The sequence below is a fragment of the Cavia porcellus genome, unplaced genomic scaffold, assembly GCF_034190915.1.
Source record: "Cavia porcellus strain 051 isolate PalLab524CR breed Dunkin Hartley unplaced genomic scaffold, mCavPor4.1 scaffold_14, whole genome shotgun sequence".
Classification (NCBI taxonomy): domain Eukaryota; kingdom Metazoa; phylum Chordata; class Mammalia; order Rodentia; family Caviidae; genus Cavia; species Cavia porcellus.
This window is the reverse complement of record NW_026947497.1, coordinates 48,967,399-48,986,890: the sequence shown is the minus strand read 5'-3', so window position 1 is coordinate 48,986,890 and position 19,492 is coordinate 48,967,399. Positions and strand designations below refer to the sequence as shown.

At 36.4% G+C, this 19,492-nt stretch overlaps 1 protein-coding gene across 5 annotated transcripts in view; it reads left to right on the top strand.

The window, feature by feature from the left end:
• Positions 1-1,950, top strand: part of Glrb (glycine receptor beta) — an 83,119-nt gene extending 81,169 nt beyond the window's left edge. For all 5 annotated transcript variants that reach the window (XM_063260875.1, XM_063260876.1, XM_063260877.1 and 2 more), the window contains one exon: positions 288-1,950. In XM_063260875.1, the coding sequence (XP_063116945.1) occupies positions 288-584 (297 nt within the window). In that variant the 3' untranslated portion in view covers positions 585-1,950. The remainder of the gene's footprint in view (positions 1-287) is intronic.
• Positions 1,951-19,492: the final 17,542 nt, after the last annotated feature.

The following is a 19,492-nucleotide window of genomic DNA, read 5'->3' as shown; positions in this document are numbered from 1 at the left end:
TGGATTTTTGATTCTTGATCTTCAAATTGAGGAAACTGTCACACACTAGAATAAAAGTTGATTTGGGCTTTGATTCCTTAACACAATCAGAAGTTGGTTCCATGACACACTTCAGCTAAATGTTCCAGCAGTCTGATGGTTTGATCAGTTGACTGTCATCTCTGTTCTTTGTGACATAACAAATATCTCCTGTGGAACCTGTCAGTTTGTAAAATATCCTTTGGAAGATATGTGTTTTACATGTGGAAAAATTCTAAATGCTTTCCGTCCTTAATGTTTCTCCTCAGGTGGGTGAGACCAGGTGTAAAAAGGTTTGTACTTCCAAATCCGACCTGAGATCCAATGACTTCAGCATCGTGGGAAGCTTACCCAGAGATTTTGAGTTATCCAATTACGACTGCTATGGGAAACCCATCGAAGTCAACAACGGCCTGGGAAAGTCTCAAGCAAAGAACAGCAAGAAGCCTCCCCCGGCCAAGCCAGTAATCCCAACAGCGGCCAAGCGGATCGATCTTTATGCCAGAGCATTATTTCCTTTCTGCTTCCTCTTCTTTAATGTGATCTATTGGTCTATATATTTGTGATACACCTCTTCCATCTGTATAAAGTAAAATCCCATTTCATTGTGACCAACTGCGTTCATATTTGCCGATCTGCGAAAACGTTGGCATTTTCACAGCAATACATTGCATTTGGGATTGCCGTTCGAGGATGACAAAACATAGCACCTTCCCTTCGAATGGCAGCATGTGCCTCTAATGTCCGCTCTAACGACGATGTACATAGAAATCGCAAACTTGTTACTTCAAGAATACCTGGACCATGCGCATACTACACAATAGGAATCCGAGCAGTTCTTTTCAGTTATTGTAAGCTGCAAATACGTCAGATAACTCTGAATACAAAATGTTGTGCACGCTGGTTCCCTTCGTGGTCACCTTTTTAATGTGTGTCCTACTCCAGAGTCCCATCTTTGTAAATTTCAGAGAAAGACATCTTTATTCTTGTATTATTTTAGATGGCATTATCACAGATTAAGCAGAGTTGTATTCATATTGTTGAAACTTTGTAAGTGGAACTATATCCATTATAAATTATTCACACTGTGGAGAAATAAAGTTCAGAAAATTATTGATTAGTAAAATCAGATCCTTGTTATCTTTATGATCAAAATGACAGCTTAAGAAACAAAGTATGCATTTTTGAAACGAAGAGAGTCTGAACTTCCATCAGTAAATTCTAAATTCTGGATCTTAACAAAATAAAAGTAAATAAAAGATAGATACATCATTTACACAAGATGAAAAGTTTATTGAATCCACCGTAAAGCTTAAGTGTATTTCCATGAATTTCGTTTGTTGATATGGACTATTCTTAAGCATTGTGCCTTAAAAGCGGTTATACAAATTTTAAATTGGAATGCACTAATAGATATGTTATTTAAGATCATTTTAGTGAATCAAAAGGAAACAAATCTCATGTTACTAGAAGTAAAACTGGAAAGAATATCCCCTATCAGTAAAATTTTAACGTCATTACATTAAAATGCTTACGTATTTTAAGTAAAATTAAAAATATTTTCTTATTTTTATTTATTTGAATATTTTGGGATGTATTGCAAAACACTTAAAAAGTAAGTAAATTATGCCTTTGTTTATGTTAGACTTTATTCCCACTTTGGTTTCCTCTGGCCAGAAGTCTAGACAACTGAGATTTCCTTTCTTTGCCCTAATCCAGCCTAAAAGTAAGCACTAAGTCTCATTTTGAGATGGCTCCATTCCTAAAAATACCCCATTCAATGCACCTTTTTACTTCTACCATTGGTGAAATTAGGTCTAGCAGTAGCAGATACAAAAGACCAAGTTAAAATTGGGAGAGTTTCAAGTGAGTTTGTGTATTCATTTGATGGTATAATGTATTAAATAATATATTAAAATATTCTGCAAACTATTTATGTGTAATTTAATGCTATTTAGTTCATTGATGACTAAAGACCCTCATTGAGAAACTTTTAATGGGCTATACTCTAATCCTCTGTAGTCCTCCAGCACCCCCTAGTTGCAAAACTGTAACCATTTGGATGATTCTAAGATGCCACAATAACCTTATTGATGAACATCAATGTCCTACTAAGACCCAGGGCAGCAATGCTTAAATGAAACTGGGAGAGGGGAGGAATGTCTTGAACAGGATTTAAAGCATTTAAATTTTTATGTGGCATAATAATACTTATGAATTTTTTTTTTATTTTTGCAAATTGCATTCATTTTGGGGATTATGATCCAGAGTTTTAAGTGGAAGATGAACCATACTCAAGGCCCTCACATAGAGAACTGTATTTGCTGAACATGTGTCTTTTCTGAAATATACTGTAGCCTCCTCGATATAGTTTAGTACCCTAGTGTATGTAAGTAACCATCCCAGGATTAAGCATACATCCATAACTTCAAATAGGATGTCAGGTAGCAATCATACGAATGAAGCCCTGCTGATCATTAAGTTTTAATATGTCTCTCAACAGTTTGGTCATAACTCAGGGCAGTTCCCGCCTGCCTGCTGTCAGTATTTTGTATTTCTAGAATTGTGAGAGCTGATGCATCCAATTCAGTGTCATTAAAATAAAAGTTAACATCTTCCCACAAATAACAAGGTTTTCTTACTTTCTGTTGCCGTTTCAGTCACCCCTACTCAGTTTTCCTCCCGTTATTACTCTGGTTGTTCCTTCGGAGCCTAAGAGCTGTGACATAATGGCCTTCAAGGGCATGTGTTAAATGCTTGGTCTCCGCTCTGTGGACCTGTGGGTAGGTGATAGAATCTCCATGTCGGGGGACTGAGGAAGAGGGTAGGTTGAGAGGCAGAGGGTGATGTCGGGGCCCTGGCTCCTCCGTTCTCTGACACCTCAGGGGAACTGCTCTGTGCTTCCACGCGCTCCTGCCTTAGTGCTATGCCTGGCCACAGGCCCCAAGACCACGGAAACAACCAACGATGGACTGCTACTGCTCAAACCATGAGCCAGAATCAACTGTTCTCTTGTGAAGTTGACTTCTCTCCAGTACTTGTGGCATGGTGGGGAGCAGACTAGCGTGTTTTTTCTCTTTTACCTCCCCATTCCTGCAGGCTGCAGCCAAGCACAGTTTCCTGCTCTCCTTACTGGGGCTGTATTCCACCCCACTATAGTGCTACGTATTTGGTCAGGCAGTGTGTGACTGTCACTTGTGAGGCATTACACAGGTAATGCCTGAGTGTGCTGCTATGTTACAAAGCACTAGCATTTCACTGAGCCTTGCTGTTACAACCTTCCTTTAAACCCTACCAATTCACCAAGTGTCACCATTGTTGTCACACTCAGAACGTACTCAGGGCATGTCCAACCTCTAGCTACTTTTTAAATATGAAAGGCCATTTAAAATCAGGAAATATGACAAACGGTTTTTTGCCTTATGCATAGTTTTGCAATTATTTTTCCCATTTGACATATATGGAAGTTCTTTCCAGTTGGGAACATAATACATCTTAACTTCTGCCTCCTATTTTTGTGTAGGATAGAAATGTAAAGGTCTCCTTCCTAATTCAGAACAATATTATAATAAATACATACATGCACATATTTGTTTTTGTACATGAACTAGATGTTAGAAATGGAGTCGCTAGATTGAAAGATACACACATTTTAAATTCTGCTAAACTCATTTCCCTCAACATGAAGCTCATGCCGATTTTCACGATAATATTCCCAAACGCTTTCAGGGGTCGTCTCTCACTCTGTTTTACATTGCAGATGACATTACTTTTCTGTCTATAAATATTGTGACATATTTTCAGGTTTCCAAAAAGAAGCTTTAAAAATATTGCAAAAAATTCCTTTGTAACTTTCATCCAAATTCTACAAATGTTAATATTTTGCTAACCCTTCCTTTATTTTTCTGCCACCACTATGTGTGCAGGAGATATTATGTTTTTCTACAAGTTAGAAATAGTACAGCAGATGCAATGTCATCTACCTCTACCACTTTGGAGGGGGTTTCTGCAAACACGGAATTTTTTTTTTTTTTTTTTCATAAACGCGGTAGTACAATGGACCGGCACACTGATGAAATGCTGTAATCCAGATGCCTCACACAAACCCATCAGGTGTCTGTTTTGATGTCCAGCATCTAATCCAGGATTCTACATTTCATTTAACCATCATGGCATTAATTTCTTTAACATAGAGTTTTTTAACATACTGTTCTCCCATTCAGAGGTCGTTAGTTCCTTTGCTACTTAGTAAACCAAGCAAAACTTTTTCGATTACACAAAGTTGACATACAATTATCTCTAGAAAACATTTACCTTCGCTGCTGTTTCTCATAACACTACTCTCCCCACATACTAATAACCTTCAACCAGGTGGACTTCAACCCCTTGCTGTCACATTGGGCTGTTATTGGCTTAAGTATAACTGGTCCCTTTTGTTTTAAATAAGTGATTAAGTTAATGTTTTTCTTTTAATTGGATCCGTCTTTGATGTCAAGTGCTTCATACACTCCTTTTTTAACTAATATGCATTTCATCCCACACTAAGTGTTTTTTGGTTACATGATTTTATCTCTAGTGCAGTTGAAAGATTTTCCATTACATGTGCAGTTCTCAAATGAAGCTGCTCTAAAAACCACTTGGTTTGTCATCACCCATATTGCTGAAGATTTTAGGTTATGTGCCTAATTGGATATGAAATTTAAAAGTACCAGGCCTAAAAGGAGAAACAGCCTGAGATCTTTTATATAGCCTCTGGTCTAAATTATCATGATCTGTTACCTTACTTTAGAACAGCAGATTTATTCAAATTATGTTTTTAAATTAAGTGCATGTTTTTATGAATATACGAATAATGTAACATTTGTGAACTCCCATTTTTTTTTAAAAAAACGAAGCCAGTTTTAACCTTTTAAGGAGTTCAGATCAATTTATTTAAAAGAACCAGCCACTTCACTGGAGCAAGACTGTTTCACAGGTTTTCCTGTGAGTAGTATTGATGGGAAATTTGGAAGTCGTATTCAGGGCGGGTTATACTTAGTGTATACACACGTAGAACCTTGATATTTCATATCATATTTCAATATATTTTACAACTTCTCTACATATATTTACACACATACATACATACATATATGTTATCTTGTTAGATCTTTAGCAAAGACAATGAGAAATCTCATGAATTCTGCTGTAGCTACATTTTCGTTACTTCAAACAACAAATGACTTTGCATTTCTCAGATCTCACAGAAATAGTTAAATAATTATTCCTAACCCCTCTTAGTGTGTTATTCAGTTAAGTATCTTGGCTGCCTGATGCTGGGAGAACAGTTCACACTGAACAGAGGACCGGAAGTAACCAAGAAGCAAGTAACCAGGTCTATTCAGAGCCCACAAGTCTTGGCACATCGAAAAGGGCATTTGCCTTAGTGCCATCTCTTGAGGACTGAAGGGTGTTCGGGGATTTTGTGGGAAAGAGAGGAACAGGATGTAGCAGGGAGCCACAGGCTAGAAGGGAAGTGGGGGCGGGGTCCTTTCTCTACCTCCTTTCCTTTTCCTAGTTGAAACACTGCAGTGGCTTCACCCTCCCTGGCTGGTTCTAAGGGAAGATGCAGCACTGAACATCTCAGCTCTCTAGCTGGGTCTTCTCTCAGGACCAAGCAAGAGGCAGGGAAGCAGGGTCGAAAAGGGTGAGAACCAACAGCGCCTCTGAAAAAGTCCCCTTTACAGGCCTGGGTTACTGACCAGGCTCACTCGAAGGAAACCCGTAAATGTTTACTGGACGCTTCATATGGTAAAGGGCTAAGGAACCAAGAACTGGGAAGCATAAGGATCAGGCTTCAGTGATGCATACTCAACAGAGTGAGGAGGTCAAACTAGACCCAATGTATAAACCAGTACAAGAGAGGTGAAAATATACTGTGTATCATTTAAAAAGCATAAGAAGTAAAGTTATTTGTTTTAAAAGAAAAATGTCTTGAAGAAGAATAGAGAAGAAATAATACTTTAATATGCCTACAGTAGATCATAGGATTTTGAAGATAAACGTTTACTAAAAGCAAGAATATGAATTGCAAAAGGCAGAAACTTTGCAAGAAAACTACTTAAAGTGCTGTTTTCTTCTCCCCATTCCCACTTTAAAGTGCTGTTTAAATTTTATTTCCTAGTTAACACAGTTGAAGAAATAACGAGCATGAAAGCCCATTTTCCTTAGCTGATGATGTAATGCGTTTAGCCAACATTCCCCTTTTTTTTAACCACAACCCACATCTGATTGTAATCCTACAACTTGAAACAATTTTCAGGAAATCCCAATTTGCTGCTTGGGGCCACTGAGATCCAATTAATTTCACTGACAGTGCGGCATCCTGCAGACCAGTCTCCCGGGCTTAACAAGAACGACAGTGAAACTACAGGTCCTTTGCCAATTATCGCAATGAAAAGGGATTTCATTGGTCTATTAGGATCCTCTGCCCTATGACACTGATGAGAGCAAGAGAAACACATTTCTGTGAACTGGAAAACAAGATGAAAAGGCAAGTCATTTGAGCTTTGGAAAAATTCAGCTATGTATTCCAAAAGGAGCTGCTTTTCAGCCTTGGAGCTGTATACCGGGCAGGAAGGAACAGCGTCTGCAGGAGTAGGCATCTGTCTGCCCCTCTTTGAAGACTGCAGGCTCACACCACACTGCTTTGGGAAATCTCCTGAGGACACGAATGGTGTCAACAGCATTATATCTGCTGACACACTCCAGCGTTTTTTCATGAGTTGAAATCAGAATTTTCCAGCTTTTTAGCTACGAAGATGATAGTTAACTTATTAACTGAGAGGATATTATATGGAACTCATTAGGAGTGAATAACCTAATAAATTCTGCCTTGGACTATTATAAAGCCTCTTTCTAAACACAGCTGTGCTTTTCCGGTTCATTCATTTGTAGGCTCAAAAGCTCTTTCATTCGAAAATCACTGGTTTCCAATTAGTTCCCTGCCATCATGGAAGTTTTCAAACTTTTAGGTGAAATAATTTAAATGTTCATATAAATGTTTGGAATTTTTTAAGGAATATACGTGGAACATATATTATATACCAAAATTAACTTAAGGTGATAAAAGCCAAAAGTCTTACTTACTATTTGTATACATACATCTTAGAACATTTAACATGTGACAACTTTGATTTTCTCATGAGATAAGGATAATAATGACAAGTCTTGGATTGGGAAAATTTAATGTATTGCACATAAATAAATTATGGTTCACTATTTAGTTTTCTTACTGCTATTATTACTATGTTAATACTAATATTAAAACTAGTATTAATAACTTAATTTTTTATTAAAGCACTTAATGTTAGACATGGACATTTTGAAAAGCTACACATCGCTTTGTTCTTTAGCTATCTTAGCATCCAAATCATGTGTATTATTGTAAACAAAAAGGTAGTTTAAGGATAGGTATAGTAGAATGAACCATAAATTGCATATTAAAATTTTGGGGGTATGAGAAGAGAAGTCTTTGTAATACTGATGTAAAGTCCATAATTAAAAATAAGGTTGTGGGGGGGCAACACACTTGGGACCCCCTTCTGTCTCTCTTCAGACAAAAGCTTTCTTTTTCTCAATAAATATATTCTACTCTAAAAGCAAAAATAAGGTTGTGAATAATGCAGTACAATAGCAGAGTTTCAAAGCTCACAGATTTAAAAGTTATATTTTATTATTTTCCAACCAGTGAAAAGAAAAAGGTAAATTGTAGGGAATCGTTGAAGCTGGAGATCAATCACATGTGTGGGGCTAAAGCAAGGCCAGCCCTGAAAACACAGAGAGCCCAAAGCAAGCCAGGTAAACAAGCTGTCTCAGCTCCTGGAGGACAAGGGGCCCAGCCAGCCAGGAACACAAGTTGCTAGGCAGTGGGGTTGGAAATGAGATTCCTTTGGGAGTGTATAAATAAGGGCTTCTCAGGGGATTAGTGGCCTTTCCTCCCATCAGGAGGGTCAGGGCTCCATGTGACCCCAGCTTTGTCTCTCCTTTATTTTCTCATCCTGTCGAGGTTTTCACCCCAAGAACCTCATGGGCTGCATGGGTCATGGCAGTAAATAAGTAAGAATGCTTCTAAATCTTTGAAAGAAAGATTTTCTTAAATAGTTCAAAGATGCTGCAAATCAAGCTGAATTTCCTATATTTAATGCAAAATGATAATAAAAGAAAATTAGCTAATAATATTCATGAAAAACTTTGATTCTGAATTTCTTTCTGAAGTATAGAGAGAATATCAAATTATTTTAATGGAATTGTACTGTTAATATATTTTATTATATTTGAATAGTTTGAAGTTTGATAATCCAACCACTAAACATAAAGAATATTCTCAATTCATCAGAATTTCCAGTTAATTCAGTTCTGTACAAATGATAATGTGTTGCTTTATGAACTCATCTTTAAAATATGAGACCAACTTTGAACTAATAAAATTATATTTAAGTGTTCTTTAGGCAATATATTTTATATTATAGTCTCAATATTCGCTTAACAAAGAAACATTTGTTAAACTCTTGACAGGAGACAATTATAATGCTGGGCAGATCGTGCAGTAAATTAATTTGCTAAATTAATGAGTCTCTACTATGGATACTTATTGACAGAGAAGACATGAAAAGAGGTACAATAACTTTAGCAGTGGTAAAAGAATGTGTAGCTGTAAAATACTTCAGTGTGTCACCCGATTACTTAAAAATTTAGGGTGCACAGAAGACCATTTGAGATCAACAAGTAATTTTCTTTTTCTGCCAAAGGAAAACGTAAGTGAACAGACTGGGAGTTATTCTGTGCAGGACAATTTATGAAAAATGCGATCAACGATGTTTGTGAATCATTTTCTTATAAATACTTTTAAGTGTATTTTTGAAAACAACAAGTAAACTGATAATTTTGACTATATTTAGGTATCAAGTCTAGGGCTTGGAAGCCAGGCTTGGAGGTGCAAACCTGTGATCCCAGCACTGTAAATTGTTTTATGTACTGTGAAAACTGTCTTGGAGATATGACTTAATATATATTAGCTTTGTAAGAAAGTTTAGGGATAGATTAATATGCATGCATCTATGAGGTAGAAAACAAAATTTATTTCCCTGATATATTTTGTATTGTGCTTACAAAACCAGTTGAGATTAAGGTATCATAGATGAACACACACAACCATAATACACACGTGTATACATGGATACCTATTTATACACTGTGTATTCTTATATATGTGTGATCTATATATTGTATAAGTATATATATACATGGTATAGTAACATTAACTGATGTTCTGTTTGAAACTAAAACATACTAATTTTTTCCATTTTTGAAGCTCTGCATGGTATCTATTTTACATGCATATGGAACAGTTTCGTGTACTTTAGGAGCTGTTGGCCAGAATGTGTATTTAAAGACCAAATAAAATAAGAGTGTGCTAATAGATATGAACCAGATGGCCTGCAAAGCAAAACTTATTTCTGGCAGATCACTGCACTTATTTATTCACGTTTATTCATCTGAAAACACCCCCGTTTTTGTGTGCTCCCCACACTCATTCTCCAGCTCAAGGAAGGAATGATGCCCTCAGCTCCCTTCATTCCCTACACTCACAGCCCTGGTGTCCCCTTACTGAACAAAGGGTTCTGAGAGGAACCCCAACGCCTGCCTCCCTGCACCCCTGGACTAGTCCTTTTGGGTTAATACACAATTGAACTAAATTTACTTGCACCCACACAGACAGACTGCGCACATCCTCTAAGGGTCGATGCCTGCCTCCTTTCCATACATTTTCTTCAGTACTTTCTGGAATGAATAAAGTGGGAGCTCCACAAGTTTTGCCTTCCGTGTCCTTCCCTGTCTCCCCTGCACTTAGAGACTGTCGAAGTTAGATATCAAACTGAAATGAGCTAGGAAGCAAAACGAGCTCAAATTCTGCCATTCATTTTCCCTCATGATATGTGGCTTCTGAGACTGGAATTAGCATTTTATTCTGTGCTTCCTAATCATGCTTCCAGATTATTTGTCTACCTCCTTTCGGTTTAAGCCTGATCAACCACTCTGCTGTAGTCACCTCCACTAGTTTAGCAGTTTTCAAAGATGCAGCCTCTCTCAGTTAAGTCACTAAACTGGTTGCCCAGGCTGGGTATGCACTTGTGACCCTCTCACCTCAGCCTCCTGCAATGCTGACCTGCTTCCAAGCCCTTGACTGGGTACTTAGATACAGTCATTATCCTTAGTTTACTTGTTGTTTTCAAAAATACACTTAAAAATATTAATAAAAGAATGATGCACAAACAGTGCTGTTTTTAAATTTAAAGAATAAATTAATTGGATCATTAGTAACCTTGGACTTTTTTTTTTTTTTTTTTTTTGAGAACTATTCACAGAGACTGTACACCCCTGTGCGTCATGGAGGTTGGGAATGAGTGTCAGTCTGATTGTCTTCTGGATCTGCCTGGGGGTTCCTCAGCATGCTTTGGGAGGAATGTGGATGTGTCACGGGGGTGTGACCTCTGGGTCTTTATCTGGCCACTTGACCCCCCCCTCCCCACTGTCCTCATGCTGCTTGCTTGCAGGCTACCATGAATGAAGCCGCTTTGTCCAGCCACATCCCGTTACTGTGAGGTTTTTGCCTTGGAGTCAGCTGCTAGTAGCCTGGATCTTTGAAATTGTGAGTTAATCAAACCTCTCCTCCTTTAATTTATGAATATTGAGCATTATATTCTAAAAATGGGAAGCCTGAAAATTGGTACAGGATAAGTGGGTGTTTGCTATAATTCCACCTACTATGTGGCTCGAAATTCTCTGGAAATCATCTGCAGGAAGTCTTTGGAAAGTCCTGACAATGTGGGCTAGAGGAGCTCTGGAATGATGTAAGTAGAGCCTGATGGGTGATTCTGATTGGAATTCAGAAGACCAAATGCTGATAAGAATGTGATGGTGAAGGCAGAGCTTAAGTAGCTTTCAGTGGGAAACAAAGGCTCTGTGGACACCCAGACTAGAAGTTATGGTGTTATACTCTGGCAAAAAGTTTGTCTTCATTTTTCCCATATGCAGAAACTTTGCAGTAGACAGAGATTAAGGAACTGATTAATCTGTTGGGAGAAATTTCAAAACAGTAATATTTGTGTTGTGGCATGGATACTATAGGATCCTTTTTACCAGATTTATAGTGAGAACTAGGGGGAAAGGAAGAGCAGAAGAATTTGAAAAATTTAAATGTTGGCCCTGAAGAAACTCTGCATAAAGTTGAAGCCAAATGAGAATGACTGTTGAAGAGATTAACACCACTGAATATGAACCAGGTACTTTGTTCAACAAGAAAAGTGGTTTGAGGGCATCTCAGGAGTCATCCATCACAAGTCAAGGTTACTAAAGTGTCAAATTTGCCTTTGAGAAGCAAGTGCCAGGAATGCCTGCTTGAGAAGGGACTTCCAGGGAATTTATTACTTGGGATTCATTTCTCTGTGCTCAGCCATCCATGTACTTGGAGGTCCAGCAAAGCCACAGTCTGCAGGAGACTGCATGCTGCTTTGCATGACAGCCAGTCTTGGCATTATCTGCCCGCTACTGGCTTTACTGGCAAGCAGGATGCAAGAGTTGTGGGGTCAGGGTGGCTTCTGCACAGTTTCCAAAGGAAACTTGGAAGGTTAAGCAGTGGTCTGGTGACAAGGCAGGCAGCACATGGAGCAGTGGGAATATAGCCAAAGAAGCAGCAGAGGCCTCAGGAAGTCAGAGATGTGAGGAATGTGTAATGTCTGCAGGTTGTGAGTGGAGCTAAATCAAAAGGAAGGCTGTGTGGGCTTCAGCCAGCAATCTACTGATAAGGGTGGGTCCACCCATCAATGTAGTGGATGTGTTTGAGTACGGTGTTGACACTGCATGGGATGTGGCAGTTAGGGTGTGGTGCAAATCTGATTGGCTTATGCTCCTCCTGGAGATTGGTGGAGCATACTTCCAGAAAGTCTGGGAGGATCATGAGCCGCTAGGGTGTCTACATCTGATCCTCCAGCCTTTCCTCTCTGGTACTACTCTCCTATTTTGCTTCATGTCCATCACAAACGAAGCAGCTCTCCTCTGTCTCAGCTTTCCACCATGATGTTTTTGCTTTGCAGTCAGCAGACCATGGACTGAACCCTCTGAAACAGCAAGCCTCATTAAACCCTTCTTACTTTAAGCTGTGGGTGTCTGGTGCTGTGTCCTGTGATAGGAAGACTGACTAATACATGAATCTGTCACATTCTAGTCACTTAAAATTCTCATGTTGTTTGAAAATATTTCGTTAGTCTATACAAGTCTTCAGCAAATACCTAGGTGAATATCTCTTGGTATTGATGTATTATTCTATGTGGTAGATAACAAGGGGAATTTTGCTCCAAGACACATATAGTTTAAAAATTTTAAACAACACTAGAAAAAATCGTGCAGAGTAATTATACTCTAACTAGGATTGTTGCAGCAGCTAATTGTGCAAACTGTTTGTCATGAGTCTTACAGACAGAAAACAACAGCTGGGGACTTTGCCATGCAAAATTGCTCATCACATTGCCTTGCAGGTGTTGAAGTAATCATTATTTTTCTCCTATAACTTATTAAATTGTTAAGTGTAAGTTGAAGTAATACCTCTATTTCTGGGATAAACTACATTTGTGAGATATTATTTTCAACATACTTCTGTTATTTAGTACAGTTATTTGATAGTTATATAAATCTATGTATGATTATAAGTGAGACTAGCCAATCACATTATTTGTATCTCATATAAGTGCTATTTATATATCAAGATTACACTAGTCTCAAAAAATAATTTGAGAAATTTTCCTGTCTTAGTAAACACTGAAAGTATAAAATAATCCTGGAATTTATGATTCTTTGGATTTTCTATAATTCTCATGAAGTAAATTTGGTCTTGTGCTACTTAGGGTAGATTGGGGGACATTTGTGATTCTGAGGTTTATATTAAATATTGTAGTTCAGTTCAACATTTGACTTCTTGGAAAACTTTTGATAATTTGTATTAGTCTCTAAAAAATTAGTCATTTTATTTGGGTCCTTAATTTAGTTCTTTAACATTATTTATGGAATACAGTCTTATCAAATACATATAAACACATATATACACATGCATACATATATGCTACTTTTATTTGAAAAGTATTTACTCATGTTTTCTCTTAGTTACACTTAAGAGGATTATATACTTTATTGTTCTTGCCAAAGAATCAGCTTACTTTTATCGATCAAGTATGATATTATATGTCTCTGTTTTAATTCTCTTTTTTATGGGTCTTCTTTTATTTTTGGGTTCATTTCGTTGCTTTTCATTAGTATTTTGACACAAATCCTTAGTTAGGTATTTTTGAATTTTTTTATTTTCCAATAGTGCACTTAAACTTCAAATTTCCCTTTCAGTACTCCAACATGCAACCAACTTTTACACATAGGTTGCTTTGGTTGAAGTTACAACGTCTTTGTAATTTTATTTACCTTATAACCTAAATTTATGTGTAAGTGTGGATTTAAGCACGCAAATTGGAGAGACATTTGTTATCATTTTGTTAGTGATTTCTTATTTTAAGGTGTATGACTGATGAATATGGGAAATATTGTTACATATTATTTTATTTGCACAGTTCTGCTAGATATTTTGAAGCTTTATGTAAATTAATTTAAAATGAACATACAATTGCATGTGTATGAGTTTAAAAGTTTTAGTGACCATTACATTGATTTGTATGAATTTGGCTGTTTCTATAACTTGCCTTTGCCTTTTAATTCTATACTTTATTTTTCACCAATATTAATGTAATGTTATCTCAGACATCTTTCTGAGGCTCTACACATTAGGCATATCCTCTGTGAACTAAATATGTCATTGTGTGTGTTGCCTTAAATTTAACTTGAACCCTTGCTTAATCATAGTAAAGCACAAGACATCATCAGTTGTATAATTGTTTTGACCAGGAATTGTCCAAAGTGCAAATATCTTGAAAAAGGTAGAAACTGTCACTGTTTGAAGGAAATTCAGAAGATGTGGCAAATGCAATATGGTATGTTGTGTGGGATCCTAGAACGTAAAAAAAAGGTCACTATGAAGAGACTGGAAAGATCAGAACAAGTAGTTTGCTGAATAACATTTTGCTAATGTTGCTGTGTCTGACTCGATAGCTGTACCTTGGCTTTGTAAGCTTTAGCATAAGAGCAAGCTGGATAAGAATACTTCAAGTCTTTTATTTAAGATTACTGTCTTAGTTTCTTTGCTTATTGCTGAGTTAAAATATCAAACACCCTTCGTAAAAAGGAGGAAAGATTTATTTGACTCACAATTTACAAAGATTTCAGTCCATAATCTGTTGACTCCAAAGCAGGATAGTATGGCAGAGGAAAAACTGCCTATAAATACAAATAGCAGACTCTTTCTGCCTCTTTTCTATTGTATCTAGACTCCCGGGGTTTAGGAAGGGTGCTAAACCAGTCAGTGGACTAATTTAACCACACATCCCAGCATCTCTAAGCCTAGGGATGCACCATGAATGAATCCCAGCACCAGGTAATGTGACATAGCCACTTCTGAAAAAGCCCCACTGGTGATACATGAGGCTTTGGGGGGACATCTAGGGCACAAATCATAACAGTATTTCCTTTTTTCAACATTCCTTTCTCAACTCAGTAAAGATAGTTACCAGGAAAAAAATTTTTTTTTTGTACTGGGGATGAACTCAGGACTTTGCACTTGCCAGGCAGATAAATCCTCAGCCTGTTGCCTGAAATTTTGATTCTAGAATAATATCAAAGACATGCAGTTTTATTACAGAATTCATATGTATTTAAATTTGTCACTGTGTTTTGCTCGTTTGTTTGTCCTTTCTCCATGTCCTGCTTCCTATCTTTTCTTCTATTGTAATATATTCTTTAGAAGATTTTAATAGCCTGTTATCATTTTAATTGATGAATAAAATAGTTTATACCATGTTTTAAAAACTGTATGTAAATTATGGCAAATGTGAATGCCACATAAATTAAAGCTAACATATGCTCTACCGTGAAGACTGATTTTCATTGCAATAACCCTTCAAACTTCCTCTCAGAAATTTTTAAAATTCCACACATTATCAATATGGAATCATATCATGTAAGTGATATCTGGAACATATTTCTGCGGCTTAGCTGAAATTTTTTATAGTTCAGTTCCATCCCCTAATGATTAGTGTCACCATTTAAATATAAAAGGCTCCCTCCACCAGTCTGCATGCAGAGGTGGGGCTTCTGGAAGGCTATTGGCTCTTAAGGGTGTCAATCAGTGGATTGGTGACCTGTGGGTTAGGAGGTGGGATGTTTGGAAGGGGCAGGCCATTGGAATCTTGAAATGGAAAGATGTGTTCCTGTCCTTGGCTCAGTCTGGTCTCCTTTTTCTCTATTGCTGGCAGCTACAGTTGGGCCAGCAGTTTTCCTCTGCCAAAACTTCCACCCTGCTGTTTCTTACTTGGAACTAGAGAGTCGTGGATTGAGCTTTCTGAACCAAAATAAATCTTTCCCCTTTTAAGTTACTGATGTCAGGTATTCTGTTCCCATGACAGGAAGGTAAGGAATTCAAGTCACAATGTCCAATGAAGATAACGGATACAATTTGCAGTGTCCAATAAAAGTAACAGAGAACAGTTTCAATGTTCAATGAAAATTAAGGATACAAATTGCAATGGTGAATGTCTTCATAGGTAGTACCTATTAGTCCCTTTATGTCTGCCTTTGAAACATGTCTATTCCAGTCCTTTACCAGCTTTTTAATGGATTGTTTCCTTGCTACTGAGTTTCTTCTGTTTCTTGGATACTGTTGGTGAATACTTTCTCCCATTCCTTTTGCTGTTGTTTTTCACTCTTGTGATGATTTTTTTTTTTTTTTTTTTTTTTTGCTTTGCAGAAGTTTTTGTGTCCCGTGTAATCACACTGGCCTTTTTTTCCCCACCTGCTTTTCCAATCATATCCAAAAAATTACTACCACAATAGTAGTAATTTTAATTCAGTGACACAATAAATGTCATTGAGGTCTTCGTTTAGTAGTTTACAGTTTCAGTTCTTGTGCTTAAATCCTTAACCCATTGTGAGTTGGTTTCTGGGTATAATATAAATGGTGTCTGATTTCATTCTTCTTCATGTTGATGTATACTTTTCCCAATACAGTTTATAAAAGAGACTGTTTTGCCCTTTCTTTGTTCTTGGCATCAATATCCAAAGGCAATTTTAAAAATTTCCAGGGCTTACTGGTAAGCCCTCATTTTTGTTCCACTGATTTAGGAGCTCTTTTTTCCCATTACCATGATGTTTTGACTATTATAGATTTTCAGTGTGTTTTGAAAAGCTGGTATTGTGGTTTCTTTCTGTTTAAGATTACACTGGTAATTCATATCCCTTATGTGTTCGTTAAGGATTCTTTATTCCATTAGTATAAAATATATTCACTTGCTAGGAATAGGTAATTTGATAGGAGTTGCATCAAACTTTTAAGTATCTTTCTGTAGTATGACTATTTTGACAATATTAATTCTTTCAATTGATAAAGCATGAGCTCTCTTTCCACTACTTGTATGTATTTAAAATTCATCAGTACTGTGTATTTTTAAGTTCACAAATCTTTTGCTCACATGGTTAAATTTATTTCTAAGTTCTCCTAGAAAATCATTTTGTTAAGTATTGTGAATGACTATTTTTTTAAATTTTCCCTTTGGACAGTTTTTTGTTAAGGTATGAAAATATTACAGATTTTGTAGGATGATTTTGGGTTCAGCAACATTAATTTATTCCTTTATTAGTTTTGGTAGTGTTTTGGTAGAGGCTTTGGGATTTTCTATGTGGAAGTTCATGTTACCTGCACACACAAATAATTAACTTCTTTCTACTTCACCTGCTTTTTATTTCTTTCTCTGGTCTAATTGTTATGACTTAAAAACTTTTCTTTTTTCCCAGTTAGGCACTGTTTACTGAGGTAAACATTGTGAAATCACAAATTTCTGGAAATGGCTACACTTCTCACTTACTTTTAAGTGACTTTTTTGAGGAGATTAGGATTTTAAATTCATATTTACTCTAATGTTCCTTACAAAGTATCTGATGCCTACCTAGAACTTTAATTAATAGGCCATCTGCTTTGTGTCTCGATGACTCTTAAAATATCCTTTTTCCTCAGTAGTCTGTGTTTTTTTTTATTTCAAAGAGAAAAAAACAGTGAAAGCAATGATTGAGAATTTCATTACAAAATAACAGTATATTAACAGTGATGAATACATTGTGTACTGTTATCTTCAATGTAGTTGCTCAGATTATAAGATACAGAACAAAGCTGATCAAACAATATAAGCACAAACCATTCTTTTTGTGAACTGAAAGAAATCAGTAGTATTAAATTAGCTAATATATATATTTTAGCTGACTTCTTCCTTCATTCTTCCATCCAAGTTGTTTTTTCCTTTTGAGTAGTTTCTTTCCCTTTCATGGCATCTATTGTATATTTTAGATATTATTTACTCTTTCAATTTCTTACACTAGGGAGATAATATGGTGTTTACTCATGCAGAACTAAATTATTTCACTTATGAATATGGTCTCTAGTTACATCCACTTACCTATAAAAGCCTTGAGTTGATTCTTCACTGTAGCTGACTAATACTACATCACATAAAAATGCCACATCTTTTGTATCCATTCCTTGGTTTATGGCATTTGGGTTGTTTCCAAGATTTAGCTATAACAAATTGTGTGGCTATAAACATGAGTGAATATATATTACTGTGGGATGATATTTTTAATTGTTCTGGGAAAATAATTAGCTGGGTCTAATGCAATCTCTAATCCTAGATTTTTGAGGAATCTCCACACTGATTTTCACAGTGGTTGCACCAGTTTGTACTCCCACCAACAGTGGAGAAAAGTTCATTTTCCCCCACAACTCCACATGCATTTTTATTAGTTGAGTTCTTGATGATAGCCATTCTTTCTGGGATGAGATGGAATCACACTGTCATTTTAATTTGTACTTCTTGAAAGACTAGTGATGCTGAACAGTTTTGCATGTATTTATTTGTCATTTATGTTTCTTCACCTGAGAAGTGTGTAGCCAACTCAAATACTGATTTTTGGATTGAGTCTTTGGGTAGCCAGATTTTTTTCACGTCTTTATGTATTCTAGATAGAAAACATTTGTCTGAGGGACAGTTGGCCAAATTTTTTCCCCAAATCTGTGTTTTCTTTTCACTCTATTGGTAATTGTTTTTGGATGTGCAAATATTTTTGATAATTTGACATCCCATTTATTGATTCTTTGAAGTATTTCCTGTGCAATTTAGTTTTTATTCATGAAGTCTCTGTTACCTTTATCTCTTCAACATTTGTACCTACCTTGTTTTCCAATATATTTAGTGTTTCTGTTGTAATACTTAGACCTTTGATCCACTTTGATGTTAGTGTGTGGTGATAGACATAGATCTAGTTTTAGTCTTCAGCATGTGGAAAGTCAGGTTTTCCAGCACTGCTTATTATAGAAGCTATCATTCTTTTAGTAAAAGGTTTGACCTCTTTGTGCTTTAAGAACTGCAAGCCACATCTCCGCCCTGCTGAGATTTCATAGTGTGTTTACATCTAAGTGCATGATGAGCAGGAAATTGCATATGGTTTTAGGAGTTAGGCACAACTTCCATTTGCATTTTTGTCTATCACCTACTAGTTATGGATTGCTTAAAATTTCAGGGTTCAGTCTGCTACTCTATAGAAAAATGTTATGCCTAATAAGGTTGCTATGAAGAAAAGAGAAAGATGACATACTTCATTATGTAGTGTGTGGAGTGTAATAAAAACTCAGTAAAGACAACTAGTTTGGAGCATTCAGTATGCACCTTACTTTTCTTTTTACATATGAAGAGGATAAATGGAATAAATTAACATTATTCCTATATGTAATATGTATTTTCAATATGTAATACAGGTATAATCATGGTTTGGAACACATAACTTTCTGAATAGTGAAATTTTGTTTCTAATATAAGATTTAAAGTTTGGGGATAATCTGATCCATCATTCCTCTTGCCAACTGGAAGATTAACAATGAAGATTTGCTGTGCATATTTCTTTGATTCCTTGTAAAATAATTTGAAATATTACTGGGTTTGAATAGCTGCTTTAACATTTTAATGGTCAAAGAGTAAATGGAAAAATACCATGGAAAGAATGCCATTAGTTGTAATCCCAGTGATGTAAGCAGCCCCAAATTCTTGTCACATGGAGAAATCTAAGTTACCTAAGCCTTATTTTGGCTAAACTTAGCCTTCTTCCAGTACCTGGCCAATTTTATCAGAAAAGTAGGCAGTTTAATTTATTCTATATGCCTGGATTTGCAGAAATTATTAGTTGAGAGGGCTGTACATTTTGGTGATGATGGTCACTTTCTCTCATTAACTCTAAAAGCTGC